Source organism: Thamnophis elegans, chromosome 1 (assembly GCF_009769535.1).
Source record: "Thamnophis elegans isolate rThaEle1 chromosome 1, rThaEle1.pri, whole genome shotgun sequence".
Classification (NCBI taxonomy): Eukaryota; Metazoa; Chordata; class Lepidosauria; order Squamata; family Colubridae; genus Thamnophis; species Thamnophis elegans.
Genome location: NC_045541.1, coordinates 82,283,415 through 82,304,310, shown reverse-complemented (window position 1 = coordinate 82,304,310; position 20,896 = coordinate 82,283,415). Strand labels below are relative to the sequence as shown.

At 38.5% G+C, this 20,896-nt stretch overlaps 1 protein-coding gene across 1 annotated transcript; it reads right to left on the bottom strand.

Moving 5' to 3' along the window:
• Positions 1-203: 203 nt before the first annotated feature.
• TPH1 (tryptophan hydroxylase 1) lies at positions 204-19,629 on the bottom strand. Its single transcript, XM_032223439.1, is given in 11 exon segments — positions 204-378; positions 1,265-1,398; positions 2,806-2,901; positions 5,235-5,361; positions 6,389-6,524; positions 9,475-9,671; positions 10,533-10,600; positions 11,823-11,923; positions 12,863-13,040; positions 14,809-14,946; positions 19,471-19,629. Coding segments are annotated over 11 exon segments (1,467 nt in total). The 5' UTR covers positions 19,588-19,629.
• Positions 19,630-20,896: the final 1,267 nt, after the last annotated feature.

Below are 20,896 nucleotides of genomic sequence, written 5' to 3'. Positions count from 1 at the left end.
CCTGAAAAGAGGAGAGAAAAGTGGTATGTAAACATTGATATGACTCTTCCAAGAAACTATATTAAAACAAAAATATTTTCCTTTCATTGATCATTTTGGGAAGAAACATCCTGCATGAAGCATAAAAGCAGTATTATCTTGCTAAAATCTGTATGTATGTGGGGGATCCACAGCTACCGAATGTAGAAAGGTTATTAGACAGGTTAGACTCCCATTTACTTGTCCATTTTGCCAAGGGCTTCACTGACAATGTCCAGTTCATGCCGTAGCTCATTCACCACATGTGCAATACTTTGTGGATCTTTCAGGAGCTGAACGCTTTGGGTATATGGATTGTAACTCACTCCAAATGGGCGTCTGATTGTCTTTGCAAACTCTCTGTTAAGATAAGGAAAGGAAAAAAAGGGGAATTAATTGTCTACATAGTGGCAGTTTCAGTCAATTATAAACATTTAAATAGCTTAATTATTGTTCTACCCCTGTTTCTAATCTATTGAATGATTGCCATTAAAAAGGAAAAAGTGTGGCAGATGTGATAGTGTGGACCAGAAATAGACAAACTAGTGGCCTCCAGATGTTTTCAACCCCAATCAATAGATCCAGTGGCAAGGGATGATGAGTCAACGTTTTCCTGCTTTATTGTGACGAGTGCAGAAATAATGTCCAGGAAAGAGACAAAAAAAAGGAGAGAAATAGTCCACAAATTTGTCCTAACTTGGCAAAAGATACGCCCAGAGAAATAACTAAAAAATTAAGATGCTCCAGCAGGGAGGGCCTCCAAAATTAACCCAGAAAAACAAAAAGATAAATGAGAAAGTTAAATGGATGCAGAAGATAACTGAGATCACACAGCAAAATAAGTCATAATTTTGTCTGCTTGCTTGACTTGTAGTTTGCCCTTTTAGCGAAGCCAGCTATCATAGTATATTCCATAAATTACAGTAAAACTGTAAATTACCCTTGTCTGTAAGCAATTGCTAGAAAAGGGAAAAGTAACAGTATCTAAAATATTTGACATTTTTAGTGTAGCTGTGTGTGTCATTGATAATACAAAATATAACAGAAAAGGCAAACCTCAAATCAACACTGGCATTATATTACAATTAGCATTTATGGTGTATCTGGCCTTTTGGCTACCTAACACCAACGTAAAATGGGATAAGGTGTTATTTTTTTTCCAAGGCCAGGGACTAGGACCAGGACTATATTTGAATGTCTTTCATTCTGCCAGCTTTCAGTTTCTCAGTGGCAAACAGTAAATTACCTCATCTTTTCTTTTGCATCTTCAAAGCTTTCAGAAATAAAGTAAACTTCCTGGAAGGTAGTAATCATGCATTCTTGCTTGCAGGTGACACTAGGTTCAAAAAGCTTGACTTTGGCATTTCCAGAGAGTGCGTGCTGGTTATCAGAAACACCAAAATAGAAAAGATTGAAATGTACATATTATAGACACCTCAATATTGATGAACATATAAAGATAGCTAGTGACATTCTACATCAAAGGTGTCAAACTCAAGGTCCAAGGGCTGGATCTGGCCTGCAGGGTACTTAGATCTGGCACCTGGAAACAGCAAAGGAGTAGACCTGGAAACAGCAAAGGACTGGCCACAGACGGCCCTCCTAAGCTCCATTTTCACTGGCAGAAGATTGCAAGAGGACATTTTCACTGGCAGTGCTTGAGCCACCACAGGCGTGAGTGACACGCCCACCTTGGGCATGCCCACCTCCCACCCCACGAGGTCAAACATAACCTTGATGCGGCCCTCAAATGAAATCAAGTTTGACAGCCCTGTTCTACATGGATTCAAACTTTTAATTATTTTGTTTGCTTTTATTTTTTGTTACTTACGGTAATTCTTAAGAATGTCTTTTTGTATAAAGTGCACAACTTTCAAACTAAGAATCACCCTTGACCTCTGAGTCACCCAAAATTAGTAAATGGTGCTAAGATGAAAACTAAAATTCATTTCAGTTATATGTAATTACAATTAAATAGAATTAATTCTACTGATTGTCATAATTCCTCCCTATCTGTCACATTCAAGATGATTCTTTGATAACATAATTTGGGGGGTTTTGTGGGCCACCTTGAAAAATTTTGAGGGCTTCATGTTGTTCAGGGGACTTTAAGTTGTATATTTCTGGACCGTAACTGACATTCTATCAGTTGAGCAATATTGCTGGATATATTAGATTCTTCTTATTGCAAGCTTCCTTCTGCCAAACTTGCTCTAAATAAACAATATTTTATTGGGTAAAATACCATGCTAGAACATACAACATTGAAACTCATTAATATTGTATTCAATAATCTGTCTAGTGCAAGAAATCAAGAACCCAAGGCTGTTCAAATGAGTACAAATTTAATCCATGCTAGCTCATTACAAGAATCATAACTACTAATGGTCAAGGCAAATTGGCAGTAGGGTCAATGGAATTCAGAGGGCTGGACTTAAATCTGTGATGGACACAAAGGGACTACAAACTGATGACACACACCTTAGGCTTAGCTGGTCATCTCCAATGTGACCCCTGGCTCTATTTCAGCAGAGTTGTGGTCACAAAGAATTGACACTAACTTGATACCAAATAATCAAACACCATATCATATCCTTCACTGAGAAGATAACCAATGACAGATTTCCTAAAAGTTGTTTGGGGCATCAACAGCCCTTCAGGTGAAAGTCTAAAGTAGAAGAACAGTGAAGGCAAATGAAATAAATAAAAGTTCCACCTGAGTGTACAATTGTAAAACTATTAACACTAAATTAAAGGCCGTATTTTGAAGGTGATTTGGGGGCTTACCTTCAATTCACTAATAGAAGAGAGCAAACCAGCTCCATAGACTCTCAGTTGCCCTTCTTGTTTGCATAAGCCAAACTCCACTGTGAAAAAGTAGCACTGAGAAGGAAGAAAGTTAAATGAGAAGAAGTAGTAACTCTCTAATAGAGATGTGCATATTGAATAAAGCATAAACACTGAATGTCCACATAATCTTTTGTTGGTGGAAATAAAAGCCTTTTCTCCAATATTTCCAGATATATCAGCTGTGTCAATGCAGCACACCATGTCATGGCTAATTCAACAATACTAAACCCAGATTGTCTGGATTTGCATAAGCCGAATTCTATCCAAAAACATTTTAACCTAGAATATGCTGTGGGCCCAACCTTCAGTGACAATAATACCTCAGTCAACGTGACAAGTTGATTAGATGATCTCAGGGTTACAAAAATGTGGAAACTACTCTGAGAAATAGTAGCAGTGTACCACTGAAGGGTTGGGTCCCCTTGCATGAATGAAAAATGGAAGATCCTTTCAGAATTTTCCCTATGGCAGACATCTTATCTTCCATAGCAACCCACTAAAGAAAAGCTGCTCAACAGGTTTGTTTGTTTTTCCAAAGAGCATAAAGCTTCAGACTGCCATCAACTTTTTGAAAATGCAGTGTTCAGTTTGGAGGAAAAAAATAGTGGAATTTCTGTCACCCCAGAAGGCAAGTACTGCTGCCTCATTTCCCAGTTCATGGTACTATGGTATCAAGGCATGGTACTATGATAAAATGTTGACCGAGGATCAAGATTTCCCAGATTCAGGATCATCTTCTGCCACACAAAGTTACCAAATGACTTGGGATCAGTCACTTTCTTACAGTTCGATTTATTTCACGGTTTCATTTGGGGGAGTGGAATTGAGTGAGAGACCATTTTGTATTCTGTGTTGAGCTCCTGAAGGAATGGCAGAAGTGGTGGGTTTGTACTGGTTTTACTACCGTTTTGTTCATGCACGCGTGTGCTCTCATGTAAGCACGATGCTTCTGTGCATGCCCAGAAGCATCCAGGTGGGTGGACCTCCCGCTGCTGCCACTACCAGTTTGGCCGAACCGGGCCAAACTGGGAGCAACCCACCTCTGAATGGAAGAGTATCATTTTGATACTATTTAAATTAAACAGTTAATTTAAAAGGCAGATTTATTTATATTCTGCTCATGACATAGATTTCAGCAATCTTCCATTCTGGCAAATTTATAATGAATGGTCAGAAATAAACTTAGCAAAACAGCATTTGATAAATGGTATTTTTTTTTGTAAAAATGGAAAGCAAAATGGTACATGAAGACACCTTGAGGCTTTAGGTGTTTCTAAAGTGCTGTTGAATGAACAAATCTACCTCTTTGGAAGGAGCCATTTTTGTGATTTGCATGAAAATAAAAATATTTGGGCCAGTTTATTGAGCTTGGTAAAATGAGGACCCAGATTGTTGGGGGCCATATGCTGACTCAGTAAACTACTTAGAGTGGGCTGTAAAGCACTCTGAAGCAATATATAAGTCTAAGTGCTATTGCCTTTGCTGTTAGTCCTTTAAGCTTCACTGACATCCTCTCTTCCAAGGAGATGGGTGGCTTAATCCACAAGAGCAGCTAGATCCAGAATCAGTAGAGTAAATTGATCATTGCTCAATGGCAGGAATACATGATATTGTCCTCCACCTGCACACAGCCCACTGGGAAGGCAACCAACCATCACCCATCTTTTTCTCTTATATGTCAAAAGTATTGTGCATTGATTTATGCCATTTGAAGTGATTCTGTTCAAGTTGCCTGCTGAACTTCATTTTATTATAGGCATACACCTCCAGTCAAATTGTCTATTGTTCATGATAGCAGGAATGGCACCTCTCCTCTGGTTAAAGATCACTAGACACTCTCCTCTCCACAGTTGTTTTTTTCCCCTCAAGCTCACAGTGGAGCACTGAAGAGTTAGGTTTCCCATCAACCTCAAATTTACATTTTCAGGCTCTTTACGGAAAACAAACAATGGTAACCATTGGGGGCAAAAAGCCAAGATGGTGGAGCATCACTGCTTAAATGCATGTATGCAATATTAATTCATGTAGAATGGGTCAGGACTTCAATCACAGACTGTCTGCCACTTTAGCCTTTTTCACCTCTCCACACCACAGAAAAGCTAGAGTTAAGCCTGCTAAAATCAGTGGTACTTTTAGATTAATTTGGCTGACTCAGACTCAGACTGGTTCACATAAACCAATCTGCCACTACTCTGGAATAAACACTGGAGGCAGTGATCAGCAGTGACCGGATAACCAGGAGTAGCCATGTTGCAACTTTGTCCCCCTTTTTAAATGTCTGAGATAACTACTATAAGAGGGATATGTGGCTAGAAAAACTAACAAACGACTGGAACATGTTGTACTGGGCAGGATTGTCTACTTACAGTGGCCAGTTTTTGAACAGCTTCATCTGAGGCTCCAAGTGATACCAATCCAATTTCCTGTGAGAACTGAGCAAAACTGGGCTCAGCCAGAAGAGGGACATGGCCCAAAAGCTCATGACAAGTATCCCTGGAAAACAGAGAAATCAAGGTGATACTAAAACTTGCAATATTGCAATTGCTGGATGTAAACCATCTCACATTAACATAGTTAGCATAATAATAATAGTTTGTCAAAAAATTAACTTCTCAAGTTTGCTGTCTTTCCTTTCCCAAAACTATTATAAAGGAAGAAATCTGTCCCAGTAGTAGATGAGTCAGCTAGACATAATCCAGTACAAGGATTTGCAATATAATAATAGTTATAATTATAAGAAATCATGTGTTGTCCCAATTGTAATTGGAGCCCTTGGAGCAATACTTAAAGGGCTACCTCGCTATTTGAAAATTCTAAATTTACCTGACTCTACAAAAAACCACCCTACTTGGAACAACTTATATCCTCCGACGTTACCTTAACAATTCCTGGGTCCTTGGCTAAGACTCAAGCTGTTGAGCTACCAACCAGCCCCAAAGGCTGTGAATCTCACCAAAGATTTATTATTATTATTATTATTATTATTATTATTATTATTATTATTATTATTATTGTTGTACCGGGATTTGCAAATTGAAGTTGAGCGACTGTGGAAAAAGAAATTGTCTGTTGTCCCGATTGTAATTGGAGCCCTTGGAGCAATACCCAAAGGGCTACCTCGCTATTTGGAAATTTTAAATTTATCAGACTTGAACATTCTGATTCTAAAAAAAACCACCCTACTTGGAACAGCTTATATCCTCCGACGTTACCTTAACAGTGCCTAGGTCCTTGGTTAGGACTTCAGCTGTTGAGCTACCAACCAGCCCCAAAGGCTTTGAATCTCACCAAAGATTAACCTAACAATAATAATAATAATAATATTTGTAATGCTTAGGTTCCAAACTGAATACACTTGAAGAAACTTATCATAGTATAGAGAGGTGGCCTTGAAAAAAATAGGGGACAACCATCAGTAAAGAGATTAATGCTAGTATTTATGGCAGTGCCTTTTTCCTCATCTAGTCTACCATTAAGTAGACTATATAATCAGAATCAATGTGTTACAATCCCTACTTACGGTTCCGGGGTATAAAGAGGATCTGAACTGTGCCGAACATACTGAGTGCAGTGAAATACTCTGAATGCTAAGCCTGCCAAGAAATCCCTGGGCGACAGGTATCCGGCAACAGGGCGAATGGTAAATCCAGTGCGCTCTGTAAAACCAAGCAATAGTTCATAAATGGCTTTTATATATTTCTCATAAATAGTTTTCATTAGTTTATAATATAACATAGAAAGAAAATACCAAAGTAAATATTAGGAAAAATAGGGAAGAGAAAAGTGAGGAAAAGAAAAGGGGAAAAAGAAAAAAAAGGCATTGACTTCCAACTCCCTTTGGTGCGGTAGAAGAAGGGATTAACATCAAACCTCAACTTTTTACTTTTACATAATAGTGTAAAGCAGCATTTCTGTAACAGCAAACCTATCTAATCAGTAGAACCCAAAATCAAAAATTAATTTTTTTCCACCTCAAGCACAAAGTCCAGAAGTGGTTTCCAAGTAGAAATAAAAGTATATATATATTTTCTTTGAACAATATAATACAATACAGTACAATGGCAGAGTTGGAAGGGATCTTGGAGGTTTTCTAGTCCAACCCCCTGTCTAAGCAGGAAACCAGAGGTGGGTTCCTATCAGTTCGCACCTAATCGGTAAAACCAGTTCGTCAAGTCTACTGAACCAGTTAGAAGAAGTTCCACCAGTGGACCCGGAAAGCAGGCCACACCTACAGAAGAGGTTCCAAAAATGTTTGAAACCCACCACTGCAGGAAACTCTATACCATTTCAGAAAAATGGCTATCCAACATCTTCTTAAAGACTTCCAGTGTTGGGGCATTCACAACTTCTGGAGACAAGCTCTTCCACTGATTAATTGTTCTAACTGTCAGGAAATTTCTCCTCAGTTCTAAGTTGCTTCTCTCCTTGATCAGTTTCCACCCATTGCTTCTTGTTCTACCCTCTGGTGCCTTGGAGAATAGTATGACTCCCTCTTCTTTGTGACAACCCCTGAGATATTGGAACACTGCTATCATGTCTCCCCTAGTCAAAACAAAACAGTCTTTTATATATTTCTCAATACAATCTTGAAAATGAACTTGGCATCAAAATATCACAATAGGAAAAGTGATAGTAATCTTCTACAAGCCCTTCCTGGTTTGGGTTGGGTTGGGTTGGTTTTTTTTACAGGCACTGAAGGAAGTTCCTAACAGGTATGAAGCACTTATCAGGGCAAAAGGCTTCAACTTTACCTCAACTTCTTTAGCTCAACAAAGAGCAACAGATTTGATAAATAGGCCTAATTGGGATTATAAGAATGTATCTTTGAGCAAGAAGCTGAAGAAATGTGCCCAAAACAAAAGCACTATTGAAAGTATGATGAAATATCAAAGCAGTGATAAGCCACCTTGACTTATTTTGACATTAGGTGGTACAGAAATGTTACTATAAATAAATAACTATCAAAAAAAACCATGTTTTGATCGAAAGTTAAAAACACCCTTTCCAAAATAGTTGGGATCGAACACATAATAGAGATACTCCCTGACTTACAACCATTCACTTAGTGACCATTCGAGGTTACATCAGCATTGAAAAAAGTGACTTATGAGAGTTTTTCTTACTTATGTCCATTTCAACATCCCCATGGTCACATGATAAAAATTCAAATGCTTGGCAACTGGTTTATATTTATGACCATTGCTGTGTCCCAAGATCATGTGATCACCTTTTGTGACTTTCGGACAAGCAAAGTCAATGGGGAAGTCAGATTCACTTGACAACCAAGTTATTAACTTAGCAACTGCAGTGTTCACTTAACAACTGGGGGGGCAAGAAAGGTGGTAAAATGGGGCAAAACCTGCTTAACAGCTGTCTTGCTTAGCAATGGAAAGTTTGGGCTTAGTTGTGGCCGTGATGCGACAACTATCTTTATAATAGAAAGTGGTTAGAACTGGTACAGAAAACAGCTTGTACACTTACACTGTACACATCAAATAATGCTCTCTGTGGCACAGAATCCTCAAATGGACTTCCGCTGCACTTATTTATCACCAAACAGGTTCATAACAATGCAATGCAATGCAATGCAATGCAATGCAATGCAATGCAATGCAATGCAATGCAATGCAATGCAATGCAATGCAATGCAATGCAATGCAATGCAATACAATACAATACAATACAATACAATACAATACAATACAATACAATACAATAGCAGAGTTGGAAGGGACCTTGGAGGTCTTGTAGTCCAACCCCCTGCCAAGTCAGGAAACCCTATACCATTCCAGACAAATGGCTATCCAACGTCTTCTTAAAGACTTCCAGTGTTGGGGCATTCACAACTTCTGGAGGCAAGCTGTTCCACTGATTAATTGTTCTAACTGTCAGGAAATTTCTCCTCAGTTCTGAGTTGCTTCTCTCCTTGATTAGTTTCAAGGCAGGAAGGCCTTGATTTATTTAGACTGTTAACAATTTATTCCTAAAAGCAACTTTTAAGCAACGCCATTTGATAGTGGAGTGACCTTGCATTATTCCCTTTTGGTTAATGGATTCCAGACTCTTTTTAGCATTCATTTTACCCAATGCATAGAGCAATCCTCTGAAGAACTTTTAACACCATTATTGTATGCAGGATTGCAAACGTGCTTAGCTCAAGGGAAATATCTACTTGATTCATTTTCTAAAGGAGTGGGTGATTCTATCATTTTGTTCTTCAACACAAGCTATCCAGAACTTACAGATGCAATGCCTCAGGTTGCCCTTCCTGGTTTGCGTTGGGTTGGGTTGGTTTTTTTTACAGGCACTGAAGAAAATTCCTAAGGGCTACAAAGCACCTTATCAGGGCATAAGGCTTCAACTTTACCTCAACAAAGAGCCTCACTGCCTCTTCAGCATGAATTCTCAATCAAGGTAAATGTGAGTCATCGATCAGAAACCTACTGTAATCTAGAGAGAGCAGAAAGAACTGTTGCCAAAGCAGACCACCAGATTACTTTCCAAATAAATGTGATCCTTTGTGGAGAAAGAACTTTCTGCTCCCTTTCTGTAATGGAAGCTCTGCTTCAGCAAGAGCTCAACACCGAACAGGAATCTGATCCTTACCTTTCAAAAAAAGGGACACATCTTCTAACTGAGGTATATTATCTTCTCGATACCCACAGCACTTTGAAAGCAAGGGCAGATTTTTCAAATACTCTCTGCACGCGTGGGTTGGATACAGCTTATTGAGTTCCCGAAATACAGTGCCCCAAGTCTTGATTTCCTCCTCCGTGAATTTGACTTTGGGAATCGGATCCCCACTGCAGAAAGAATTTAAAAAATTAATTTTCACTTCATTAACATTTGTCCAATGTGAAAAACAATGGTGTTTTGCATAATGGCATATTTTCTATTATTCTGGATACTGGCTATTGGTTGCAAATTGGGTTGAGACAATTGGAAAATGGAAGCTGAGCTTTTAAAGATCCAGGGTATATTACTACAGCTGGACATTGAGTTACATTCAAAGAGGAAAGAGGGATCAGAGTGTTTACAAGGATATATGTAGCACCTGTCCTAGCTGCTTTCCGCCAAATGGATCCTTAAGAAGCTGATATAAATGTTCCCATAAACTCTTTATCACTTTCTTCAATCCCATGGAACACCACCCTGCTTTATTAATTAGCAAAGGCAGGAAGGGAATCAAGACTTATCCAGAAGCAGTAAAACATTCAGTGAAGGCTGCAAAGAGTTTTAAATACACAATTCTATTTTAGATATTTTTAGTAGGATAAGTGTTTTTGTAAAAAAAAATCTTGAGTTCTGTTTTGTAACCAAAGTTGTAAACATAAGCAATTTCATTTTTTCAACATGAACTTTTTTTTCAATTTTCCCCCTTTCTCAAATTTAAACTTTATTTTTCCCAAGAAAATATGGTCACTACAGGAATAAAACCACTTTGGTGAGATGTAGAAGCCCAACTAATTAACTTCAGAGGAACATCTTACTTTTACTTTGTACAAATCTAGTGTGGATTTTGGAACACCAAGGAATGCTGCCTATACTTTCTGTTTTGTTCAATGTCCTTTCAGCAGATATTTTTAAATGTCTTCAATGCTTTTTATCTGTCAGTTGTTTTGATATCATTATAGTAATAGCATTTAGTACACAGTGATACATACTGTTTGTAATTCATAGCCAAGTCAGCAAAATACTTCCGTCTCTTGCGATAAACATTGTCTTTGAAACCCTAGTGCAAAACAAATAATAATTTCCTCATTATTAGGATTAAAATGGTGCAGTTCTATCAATCAGCTGGACAGGAGCCAAGGAAAGAAAATTTAGGAACATTTTATGAGGTAAATATATGCAAACCAGAAACCTATATCTTTCTTTTTTATATACTTATTTACCTCAGTCTTTAATCTGGTACCTTCTAGATATTTGACACTACAATTCCATCTCCCTATAACTATTCAGCCTTTGATCAGGCTGCCTGGATATGATGGGAGCTGTAGTCCTATACATCTGGAGAGTATCAGAGCAGGGAATACTGATTTACATACATCCCTGCAATTAATAGGAGAGACAAACTGTCCAATACAATATTATAGCAATAGCAGTTAGACTTATATACCGCTTCATAGGGCTTTCAGCCCTCTCTAAGCGGTTTACAGAGTCAGCATATTGCCCCCAACAACAATCCGGGTCCTCATTTTACCCACCTCGGAAGGATGGAAGGCTGAGTCAACCTTGAGCCAGTGAAATTAGAACCGCTGAACTGCAGATAACAGTCAGCTGAAGTGGCCTGCAGTACTGCACTCTACCCACTGCGCCACCTCGGCTCTCTATATAGCAATAGTACTTAAACTTATGTATATACTGCTTCACAGTGCTTTTCAGCCCTCTTTAAGCAGTTTACAAAGTCAGCATATTGCCCCCAACAATCTGGGTCCTCATTTTACCAACCTCAGAAGGATGGAAGGCTAATATAGACCTCATATCCCAACATACTGTATACACATCACTCAAAATAAATAAGTAGTACCATAACTGCCAAAAGAAAGCAACTGGGCCAATAGTGTGGACCATGCCCCATCATATATCAGAGGTACCAACTTCAGACACGAGTGATGCAACTTTCTGACACTACCAAGCAGGCATTTTTTAGAACTTGCAAAAGCATATTTGAGGAAACGGAAGCACATGAAACCTTATACATGGCATCAAAAAGATAAGAATGTATCACCATCCCTCCAGTTTTCCCCGAATCTCTCACAGCTTCAGAGGTCACAGCTTTATCTAAATTCTACATATTTTGGTAGAATTTAATATATAAAACAAAAATTGAAAATGGAATGGAAATTAGGGAAAAAAATTATTCAAACTTGGGAGTTAAATTTCCAATGATTCAAGCAGCTTTTCTTCAGAAAAGAACCAAGATTGGCAAAGACCGTTACAAATCTACTCACTGGATGGTCTGCATCCAGATCTGATCCATACATCAGAACACGATTTGCACATTTATCCAAATCTGAGATCTTCTTAGGAAACCAAGGTATATTTTCCATGTCTAGGGAATGGAGAAAATTCAGAGTTATTAATAAAAATTAGGCTGGTTGGAAAAAGGAAACTAGCCTCATGACAGTTCAAAGTGGAATCTAGCTGCTAAGTAAATGCCAAAACTGAAGGCAACTTCTTATCATATATATGCACAGCACAAAACGCTTCCTGCTGTGGTACTTACAATGAAACAGGATAGCTATATTAAAAATAAGGGGAAATGCTTGCATTAAATTAGCATCAAAACTGCTGAAGCAAAGCATGTGTAAAGACATACCAATATTAAAATGCTCTTGAAATTTTTTTGAAATGAAATGGAGGACAAAAATGATTTTATATATATATATAAAATAAAGCCGATAGACAGAGAATGGAAGCAGTTAGCTTCCTCCCACATGTGGGCATACTAGGGCTTGTGACACTAAAATACATACCTACTTCCCTGGCTCAGCTGATAAGGAGGAGGACCTTGTGGCTTAGTGGTTAACACATCTGCCTAAGATGTAATACAGCACAGGTTCGAAACCAAATAAGGGTATGGCTAGCTGATGAGAGCTAAATAGCTTGAAATAGATCTATACTAGTCTCCCTTTATTTATTTATCAGCACAAATGCAACACATACATACATACATACATACATACATACATACATACATACATAAATTCCAAAATTAACAAAATAATTATTTAGTAACAGAATTGCTAGTCAATAATTATTCTTCATTGTCCCAAAGGGCAGAAAGGGCAGAAATCTGAAGAATGAGTTCCAGTTGCAGAAAAGCTTACTTTTGTTGAATTTATTTATCATTTATCAGTGAAAACTTAAAACAGAGAGACAAAATCAACTGTATTTTTAAATTTCGTTCAATAAGCCTTGGAATAGCAAGACATCTTTATAATACACAGGTAATGTTAATAAATCACTTTCTTCTTTTCCTTCTTCTTACCATCTGCCTGTAGGTAGTTGATTGGGTTCACAGTCAGAAAATTTACATGGGATTTCAGGAGATGGAAGATTTCATCTAGTTGTTCCCTGTTGCTATCACAATCAATAAAGATCTCAAATTCTGAATTTTGTCTTCTGGATTTTCGAGATTCAATGTGCACCAAATTCACGTGTTTTTCCTAAACAATAAGACCATTATAGTGGGATCATGAATATCATCTGAAAACAAATATCTAGGGTATACAGTCTTTCTTTAACATGCATTTAATCAAGCTTTACACAAATAAAATTATACTTTGAATTAATTCATAATGAATTTAAATTTATAGTCAAAACTATTTATGTTAACCATACTCATGTTCAGCCTTTTATTCTTCCTAGTTCATATGTAATTTTTTAAAAACTTCCCATTATATGGCTAAGTCACATAACAAATAATGTATAACAAATACATCCTTACCCCTTTCTATCTTCTTTCTCCTTCTCTTTAACATAATCATCAAGCCCAGAAAGAGAAATACCACTTCTATTTTTTGGGAAAACTGTGATCCAAACTAGATTTGGTCTGCTTGAATTTACTAATTATATATCTTTAAAAAGACATTGCTTTATGTTTATGCAACAAGGAATTGTGATTTATTTCCAATTAGAAGAATAAAGTTCCAGTCTACTCCTAGTAGAAATGAAATGGGGGAAGAGGTAGTAACCCATGTAAAAGAAAATAGTTTTACAACTGGTTTGTATACAATACAATTTTTTACTTTTATAGCCAGAGGCAGTGACAAAATGGAGAGGAGTCCAATCAGTCTTTCCAATGAAAAGAGCATTTCACTATCCTGATGCAAGTGTGCCTCTGTGGATCTATTTTATAACATCAATGTGCTATGGCATGATGCTGCATTCATTATTTTGACAATAGCAGAAGTCTTTCGACATCAGCTGTTCACAGCTGATCAGTTTTCCATTTTACACTGGCAAATTCTGCTCGCATTGAAAATTATAGTAGAAAGTTCAGGAAACTGAACTGTGACAAAAAACAAGCAAACCCCAAATCCCCCAGAGGTGGTATTCAGCAGGTTCTGAACAGTTCTGGAGAACCGGTAGCGAAAATTTTGAGTAGTTCGGAAAACCAGTAAATACTCCCTCTGACTGGCCCCGTCGCCATCTGCCTCCCGAGTCCCAGCTGATCTGGAGAGAATGGGGATTTTGCAGCATCCTTCCCCTGCCAAGCCCACTAAGCCATGCCCACTAAGCCATGTTATGCCCATAGAACCAGTAGTAAAAAAAATTGAATCCCACTACTGAAACACCCACACACACACAAAAAAAAGACTCTAGGATCATTTCCACAAAAGTTCATTCCCTGTTTTCCATCCTTGAGTCAAATTGGATTCCTGGTATAATACCCTTTGTTGCATTCTAGAGCAGAGGATTTCAGAATGTTTTGTGTGATCAGCTGATAGTGTGAAGCATCATATAAGGAGACCATGGAACATTTGGCAGAGTTGTTCTGCTATGCCATTTTTCCAATAGGACTGAAATACACACAGTTTTTACTCTGATCTCCATTGCTCAATTTTTTAGGAAATTCTTGTAGACTAGCCCTTTAGAGAAGACTCTGATATCTCATTCATTATTAAGCAGGCTGTTTATGATATGGAATGGTACTTAAACAGCTGGAATTTTTAAGGAACAAAGCAAAATCGAGAGTGTATTATGACATTCTCAAAGTTGTTCCCATCTACTGGAAATGCCCACACAATATATTTATTTGTTCAACTCGGTGGGTTTCATTTTTTTTTTTTACTACCAGTTCTCTTGTGTGCGCAAAAGTGTCCAGGTGGGTGGGTGGAGACTCCCACCTCCAGTACTACCGGTTCGCCCAATATGGGCCAAACCAGGAGCTGCCCACCTCTGGTTCAACTGTAGGCAAGAGTAACACCTTACCTGAAAGAGTTTTAAGGCTTTGACAAGTCCTCCAACTTCATTCTTTAAAGAGAAAATAATAGCAGCTCTGCTCCGTTCAGATGAATTGGTCTTGTTCTCTTTATTGTCTTCATTTGTAGTATAGTTTGGTTTGAAGATCTAAAATAAAAATTTGTGACCATCAGTGTTAAATAAGTCAGATCTATTTTTTAATTACTTAGAGTGACATCAAATTTGGACAATGCTCTATTTCAAGGATAAGTATTTTCCACTAGTTGAATCCAATGATATCTGTCAAAGGTTTTTTTTTAAGATGGAAAGTAATCTAATAGCTATAATTCTTGTAGCCATGTCTATTTCTTTTCAATAAATCTTGCTAAGGTCTGAGAACTTTTTCTTGGAAAAGAATTACTTTTGGTTTAGACAGATTTCAAGGAGCCTCACAATATAAATGGCCTCTTTTGATTTCCTTGGTGCATGACTCGTTATCATGGCTTTGTCACTGTTTTTGAACTGATAGTATTTTGAAGTAATCCCACATACATCAAAACAATAATAGATGCAAAGGTGGCACTTAAATGCTCAAATGCATTTCATACTTGCTTCATGTGTCAAGGCATATCATAGCTGCATATAGTAAAATTTTAAAAGTTTTAAACAGTTTTAAAAGTTTTGCACATTTTACTTAATATTTAAAACCAATTATACAGAATTCTATTTTTGGATTTTTTTTAAATTGAATATCCAAACATAACACATTAGATGCACTTAATCTAGGTTTCAGTAAGCATAAATTCACATACGATTCTGCAAAGTAACTTTAGCTGATCTCAGCGAACCTAATCCGGATTGGACCTAGTTAATTCTTGGAGGGGAGACCACCAGGAAATCTCAATCTATAGACTAAACTGGGAAGTCAGAAGAATAAATCATAGAAGATGGCAACAGCAAACCACTTCCATAATGTGGCTGAGGAAATTCCACGGATGTGTCTACTTGCTAAGTACCCTAACCCTAACCCTAAATTCTCTATGATGCTTGATAAAGAAACCTGTACAGCATGAAATAAAATGCCTGAAAAAAGTGCAAACTATTCCTAAGAAAATGAAATTTCTCCAGGGAATATCCTATAGTCTCATTAGTTATTAAGATTTTCTTTACCAAAATGACTTAAAATTATACCATCAATGGGTTTGTTTCATTTTCTGATTGCCAAGACTATCGTGGATGCTTTGGGTGTTATGTTTTTTGTCCTGTTGAATAGGATCTTTATTATTATTTTGTACTTCACCAATGCCACGTTTTTAAGGTTATTCTACCTTACACTCTTCTAAATGCTATATGTGGAAGTGGGAAGAGGAGAAACTAATAGAAAAAAAAACTAGCAACCTAAGCCACCTTAAAAATCAACAAGACTTTTGACTTTGTAAATTGAGTTCTTTAACATTTTGCCTCAAATATCAGTATTGATTTTCTATTCACCTATTTATCCACAACTCCTTTAATTGCTGTAAAAGCAACCAGTTTGATGTAGTTTATAAAATCTAGTACCTAAGAAAGCAGATTAAGTTCTCACAAGAAAATCTTCAAACATCATCATCATCAATTCCCAGCAATATATTTGCTATAAAAAAAAAGAGTTAGAATTCTTTCTGATAGTTCAGCCCAAGTTGAGGTCTCAGCCTCCAGTAGAAATCCCATTATTTTTCAATCACTATGACCAATAACCATGACACCTGAGGTAATATCCAAGTCATAGTCATGTTCATTTGGATGTGACACCAGGCTGAGGAGGCTGAATGACAACATTCAACAGCAGAGAGAAGCCCAGAAGAGCTTTCCTTATGCACAAGTCAAAGCTTCCTGTATGGTGCTATTACATTCACTCTATCCTCTGTTATCGATCCTATAGCACTAAGGCACTTCTATCTATCTATGCCCTTCCTTTCTTTTCTTTCCGCACCCAGGCCTCTCTCGTGTTATCTGTTTCCTAATTCTTTCACAATCCCAAGAACAGTTCCATAATTGCTAGAAGCATTTTGTTTCTTGATCATGAGTGCAGAAAAAAAGATAATGAATGCAAAATTTGAATTTATTTGTTTGAAGAATTGTTACCTCACTTGTCAACCACAAAGCCCCCATCACAAATTATAAGAGATTCCATTTGGTCAAACTTAGCACCTAAATAATTCATCTCAACCAAAGAGAAATTGGGAAAGGAACTAGATTTTGGTTGCTGAATATTTAGGCATGGAAAACTGAAGATTTTTTTTCCCGACTGACTTAAATTTTATAATTTTTCTACACCACTGGAAAAAATGTTTTGTGGCTGGCCATTGTTTTATATGAATCTCTGTGTTATGCTGAGCTTTTCAGTTTCTCACTGTATTCACAGCATTTTTCAAATAAAAGGTCCCATTAAGTATTACCAGCCATATATGTTTATTGTGGGGGGGGGGACTATGCTCTCTGGAAGCTTTTGCCCAATTCTATCAGTGCTACACTGTAATTCTTCAACTTTATTACTCGGAAAGAATAAGAATGCTTAGAATAAGTTTTGCAGCTGATGACATTTTTCTATAGTTTTTTATGGTGTACCTCTTTAAATCACAAAAGTAGAAAAATATAAGAAATATGATAAATCAGGAATTGAAGTCCCATAGTCTAAATCTAGAAAATGCCCCAGGAAAATGCTGTAGTAGTCAACCTTGATGCATAGACCATTATAGAAAAAGGCACAAATCAAAATCTTGTCTGCCAAAAATGCAGCCTTCATTTTCCAATCTGGACCTTCTTGCCACCATTTGTTGACAGTTAATACACATTGATGCTCATGAGTAAACTTCATATTTAATAGACAAAAAAGAGGTAGGTGAACCAATCTAGAAGGTCTTAGGAATGTGTGCGCTATTTAACATTTAGTATTACTAAAATATGAACAGGAGTAGCAGAAACGTACTGCCAGCAAAAGTGAGAGGTACCAAATATATAGCCAAAGCGTATATGGAATCTAAGTAGAACAAGAAGCAATGGATGAAAATTAATGAAGGAGAGAAGCAACTTAGAATTGAAGAGACATTTCCTGACAGTTAGAACAATTAATCAGTGGAACAGCTTGCCTTCAGAAGTTGTGAATGCTCCAACATTCACAAAGATGTTGGATAATCATTTGTCTGAATTGGTGTAGGGTTTCCCGCCTAAGCAGGTAGAAGACCTCCAAAGTTCCTTCCAACTCTGTTGTTCTAAGTTAAAGACTACACTCAGCAGTCTTTTTTTGTAAACAGTCTACAACATGAGCATGCTCGTGGATCGCTATGCAAAGAAGACTTTCTAATTTACTGGACTGCTATAAATGAACAATACAAGAGGACAAACACAAATGCAGTTTTTGACCTTAATGCATAGAATGGCTACCACAACATAGAGCTAAGAATACCAAGTGGACAGCCTACTTTTCTAGTTGGCTGCTGGCATCTGGGTGGCACTTCAAGAAGAGTGCTGGGTTAACTAGCCTCTTAGCAGTATCCTACTTCTTCCTATAATTTATGGTCAGTCAATCCCTTCCCAAAGAGCATTTGGGGTAGGAAATTATTCTGGTTACCTAGAATCCGTGCAGAATTTACAGAACCATGTCTGTCTCACTGTTTATTTCCCACTGAAGGATGCAAGACAAAATAAGTGCATGCAACTTTTCCCAAGGCATGCTAACAAAAAAAAGGCAAGCTAGGAAACAGGCAATGGGAGACAACCGTACTTAAATAAAAGCCTGTCAATTCTCCCGTTATTTCATTCAAGTTCAATTGCCTTGTGCACTTTTGAACAGCAGGGCTATAAAGCAGAAATAACCAAGATCTTTATCTGAGTAATTTTGAAGTCCTCGCCACATTTTTTTTAAACCATCATAAGAATTGCCAATTCACAAGGGAGGCTCTCTCCTCTTCCTAATCTCCCCACAAATCTCCTGTTTGATTCAACCAGACAACCAACTGTAACAGGAGTTCCTGCAAAGAACCGACTCTGGTGCAGAGGCATCCTGCTCTTCTATAATACAGACAGATATAGAACTGAAGCCCCCCAAAAACCTATCTAATCCCAAGGCATTTCTTATTTGAAGCATAGATGCAGAAAAAGCACCAAGCAACAGCATCATCAGGTGTGTGAAAGGTTCATGGGAACAGTAGGAAACAGAAAATGCTCACAAAGAAAGGGAAAGTGTGAGATTCTTTAAAGTGTGGCATTCCAAAGCACGTTTTTGTTCTAGCAACCCCTTATTTGTAAAAGGGAAAGAAGAAGAAAAAAAGTACCAAAGAAGAAAAATGTCTATGGAGATTCTCAGTCATCCAGGTCAGGGTTGTTTTTTCCAGAGGCAATTGGACTTTCTAGGAAGGTTTTTTTTTTTTTTTTTTTTGAAGACGTTTTGCTTCTCATCCAAGAAGCTTCTTCAGCTCTTCAGCTTCTCGGATGAGGAGCAAAACGTCTTCAAAGAAGAGGAGGAGGAGGAGGAGGAGGAGGAGGAGGAGGAGGAGGAGGAGGAGGAGGAGGAGGAGGAAGAAGAAGAAGAAGAAGAAGAAGAAGAAGAAGAAGAAGAAGAAGAAGAAGAAGAAGAAGAAGAAAGCCAAAGCGCCAGAAAGAAGGAGAAGAAGTGGAAAGCCGCTTTCCCAACGGAGAAGGAGAAGGACCTACCCCATTCAGAACCGGGGGAGATAAAAGATCGCTGAGCTGATTCTCCTCCAAGTTGGAGCTCACGGAGTCGAAGGACCGACCTCGCCGCGGCAGCTCGATTCTGTTGTTGGAGTACATGCTGAAGGCGAGCGAACCTCACTCGACGGCAAGAGCAACAGGTGGCCGCGCCGTCCACCTGACCACTTCTGCTGCTTCTCTCGCTGCTGCTGGGCTATTTATGGGGCAGGAGCAAGGCGGAGGGGGCCCGGGGCAAGGCTCCGATCTCTCGCCAAGCGAACCGGCGCAGGGCGGGGCAATAGCGACGCCCCTCTCCTCTTCACGTGAACGTAAAGGAGGGCATCGTGCGCAAGGGAAGAGGGGCTGCCCCAGTCCTGGCGCTTAAGACTTTGCCCTACTGAAATCTGCCCGTCCAGGACGAAGCCTACGGCTGTTCCCTTCAATCCCTCGCCCCTATCCAAGAAGGCGTGATGAATTCTCTTCTTGAGCTGGTTGAATTTCTTGAACTGCCACCTTTTCTTTTCTGCCTTGTTGGGGCTCAAGGGCTGAGCAAGTATGCGCCAGGCAGGAATTCCATTGGGGTGACTTCTCACAAGTGGTACCAAGGTTGCTCTACAGGGGAACTCTGCCTTGAAAGGTAGGGAACACACACACACACACACACACACACAGGCACACACACATCAGTTTGTTCTGTCATGAATAGTGAACAAGCTTGGTATGGGAGTTAAATGTTGGACCAGATCAAATTCATTTCTCCCATGGAAGTTTAGAGGATGGTTTAGCCATTCAATTGTGTCCAATTCTCAGAAACTTCCTACAAGGGTCCATGCAGTTTTCTTAGCACAGTTTTTCAGAATTGATTTTATCTTGTCTCTTCTAGAGGGCTGAGACAGAGTGACTGACCCAAGGTGACCCAGCTAGCTTTCTGCCTAAGCTGGGACTAGAACTCCCTATCTCCCTCTTTCTCGGCAGAGTGATGCTTTAGTCACTGCATCTGATGCCTTAATCACTATAGCAAACTGCCACTTAGTACATCTACTTTATCCCAGTTATCTACTCCATTCAGCTGTTCTGGGGTAAACATAGATATTGGAAGACAGAGAGCTCAGTATACTATCCTGAGTACCTGGAAGAAAGACAGACTAAATGTAACAATAAAACAAATTAGTATCTACTATTCTCACAGGAGCACATTTGGATGGATTTGGGTTTAAATCTATGGAACCACTCAGCCAAGTAACTAAAAAATGATGACTGGGGATTGCTTGGTAAACCATCTCTGGGTTGAGTTCCAGGATGTTGCCTCTGGGGATGTGGACAAGGCCATTCGAGCTGTAAGCGCCTCCACCTGTATTCTGGACCCGTGTCCCTCCTGGCTGGTTGCCAACAGCAGTGAGGTGACACATGGCTGGATCCAGGCGGTCGT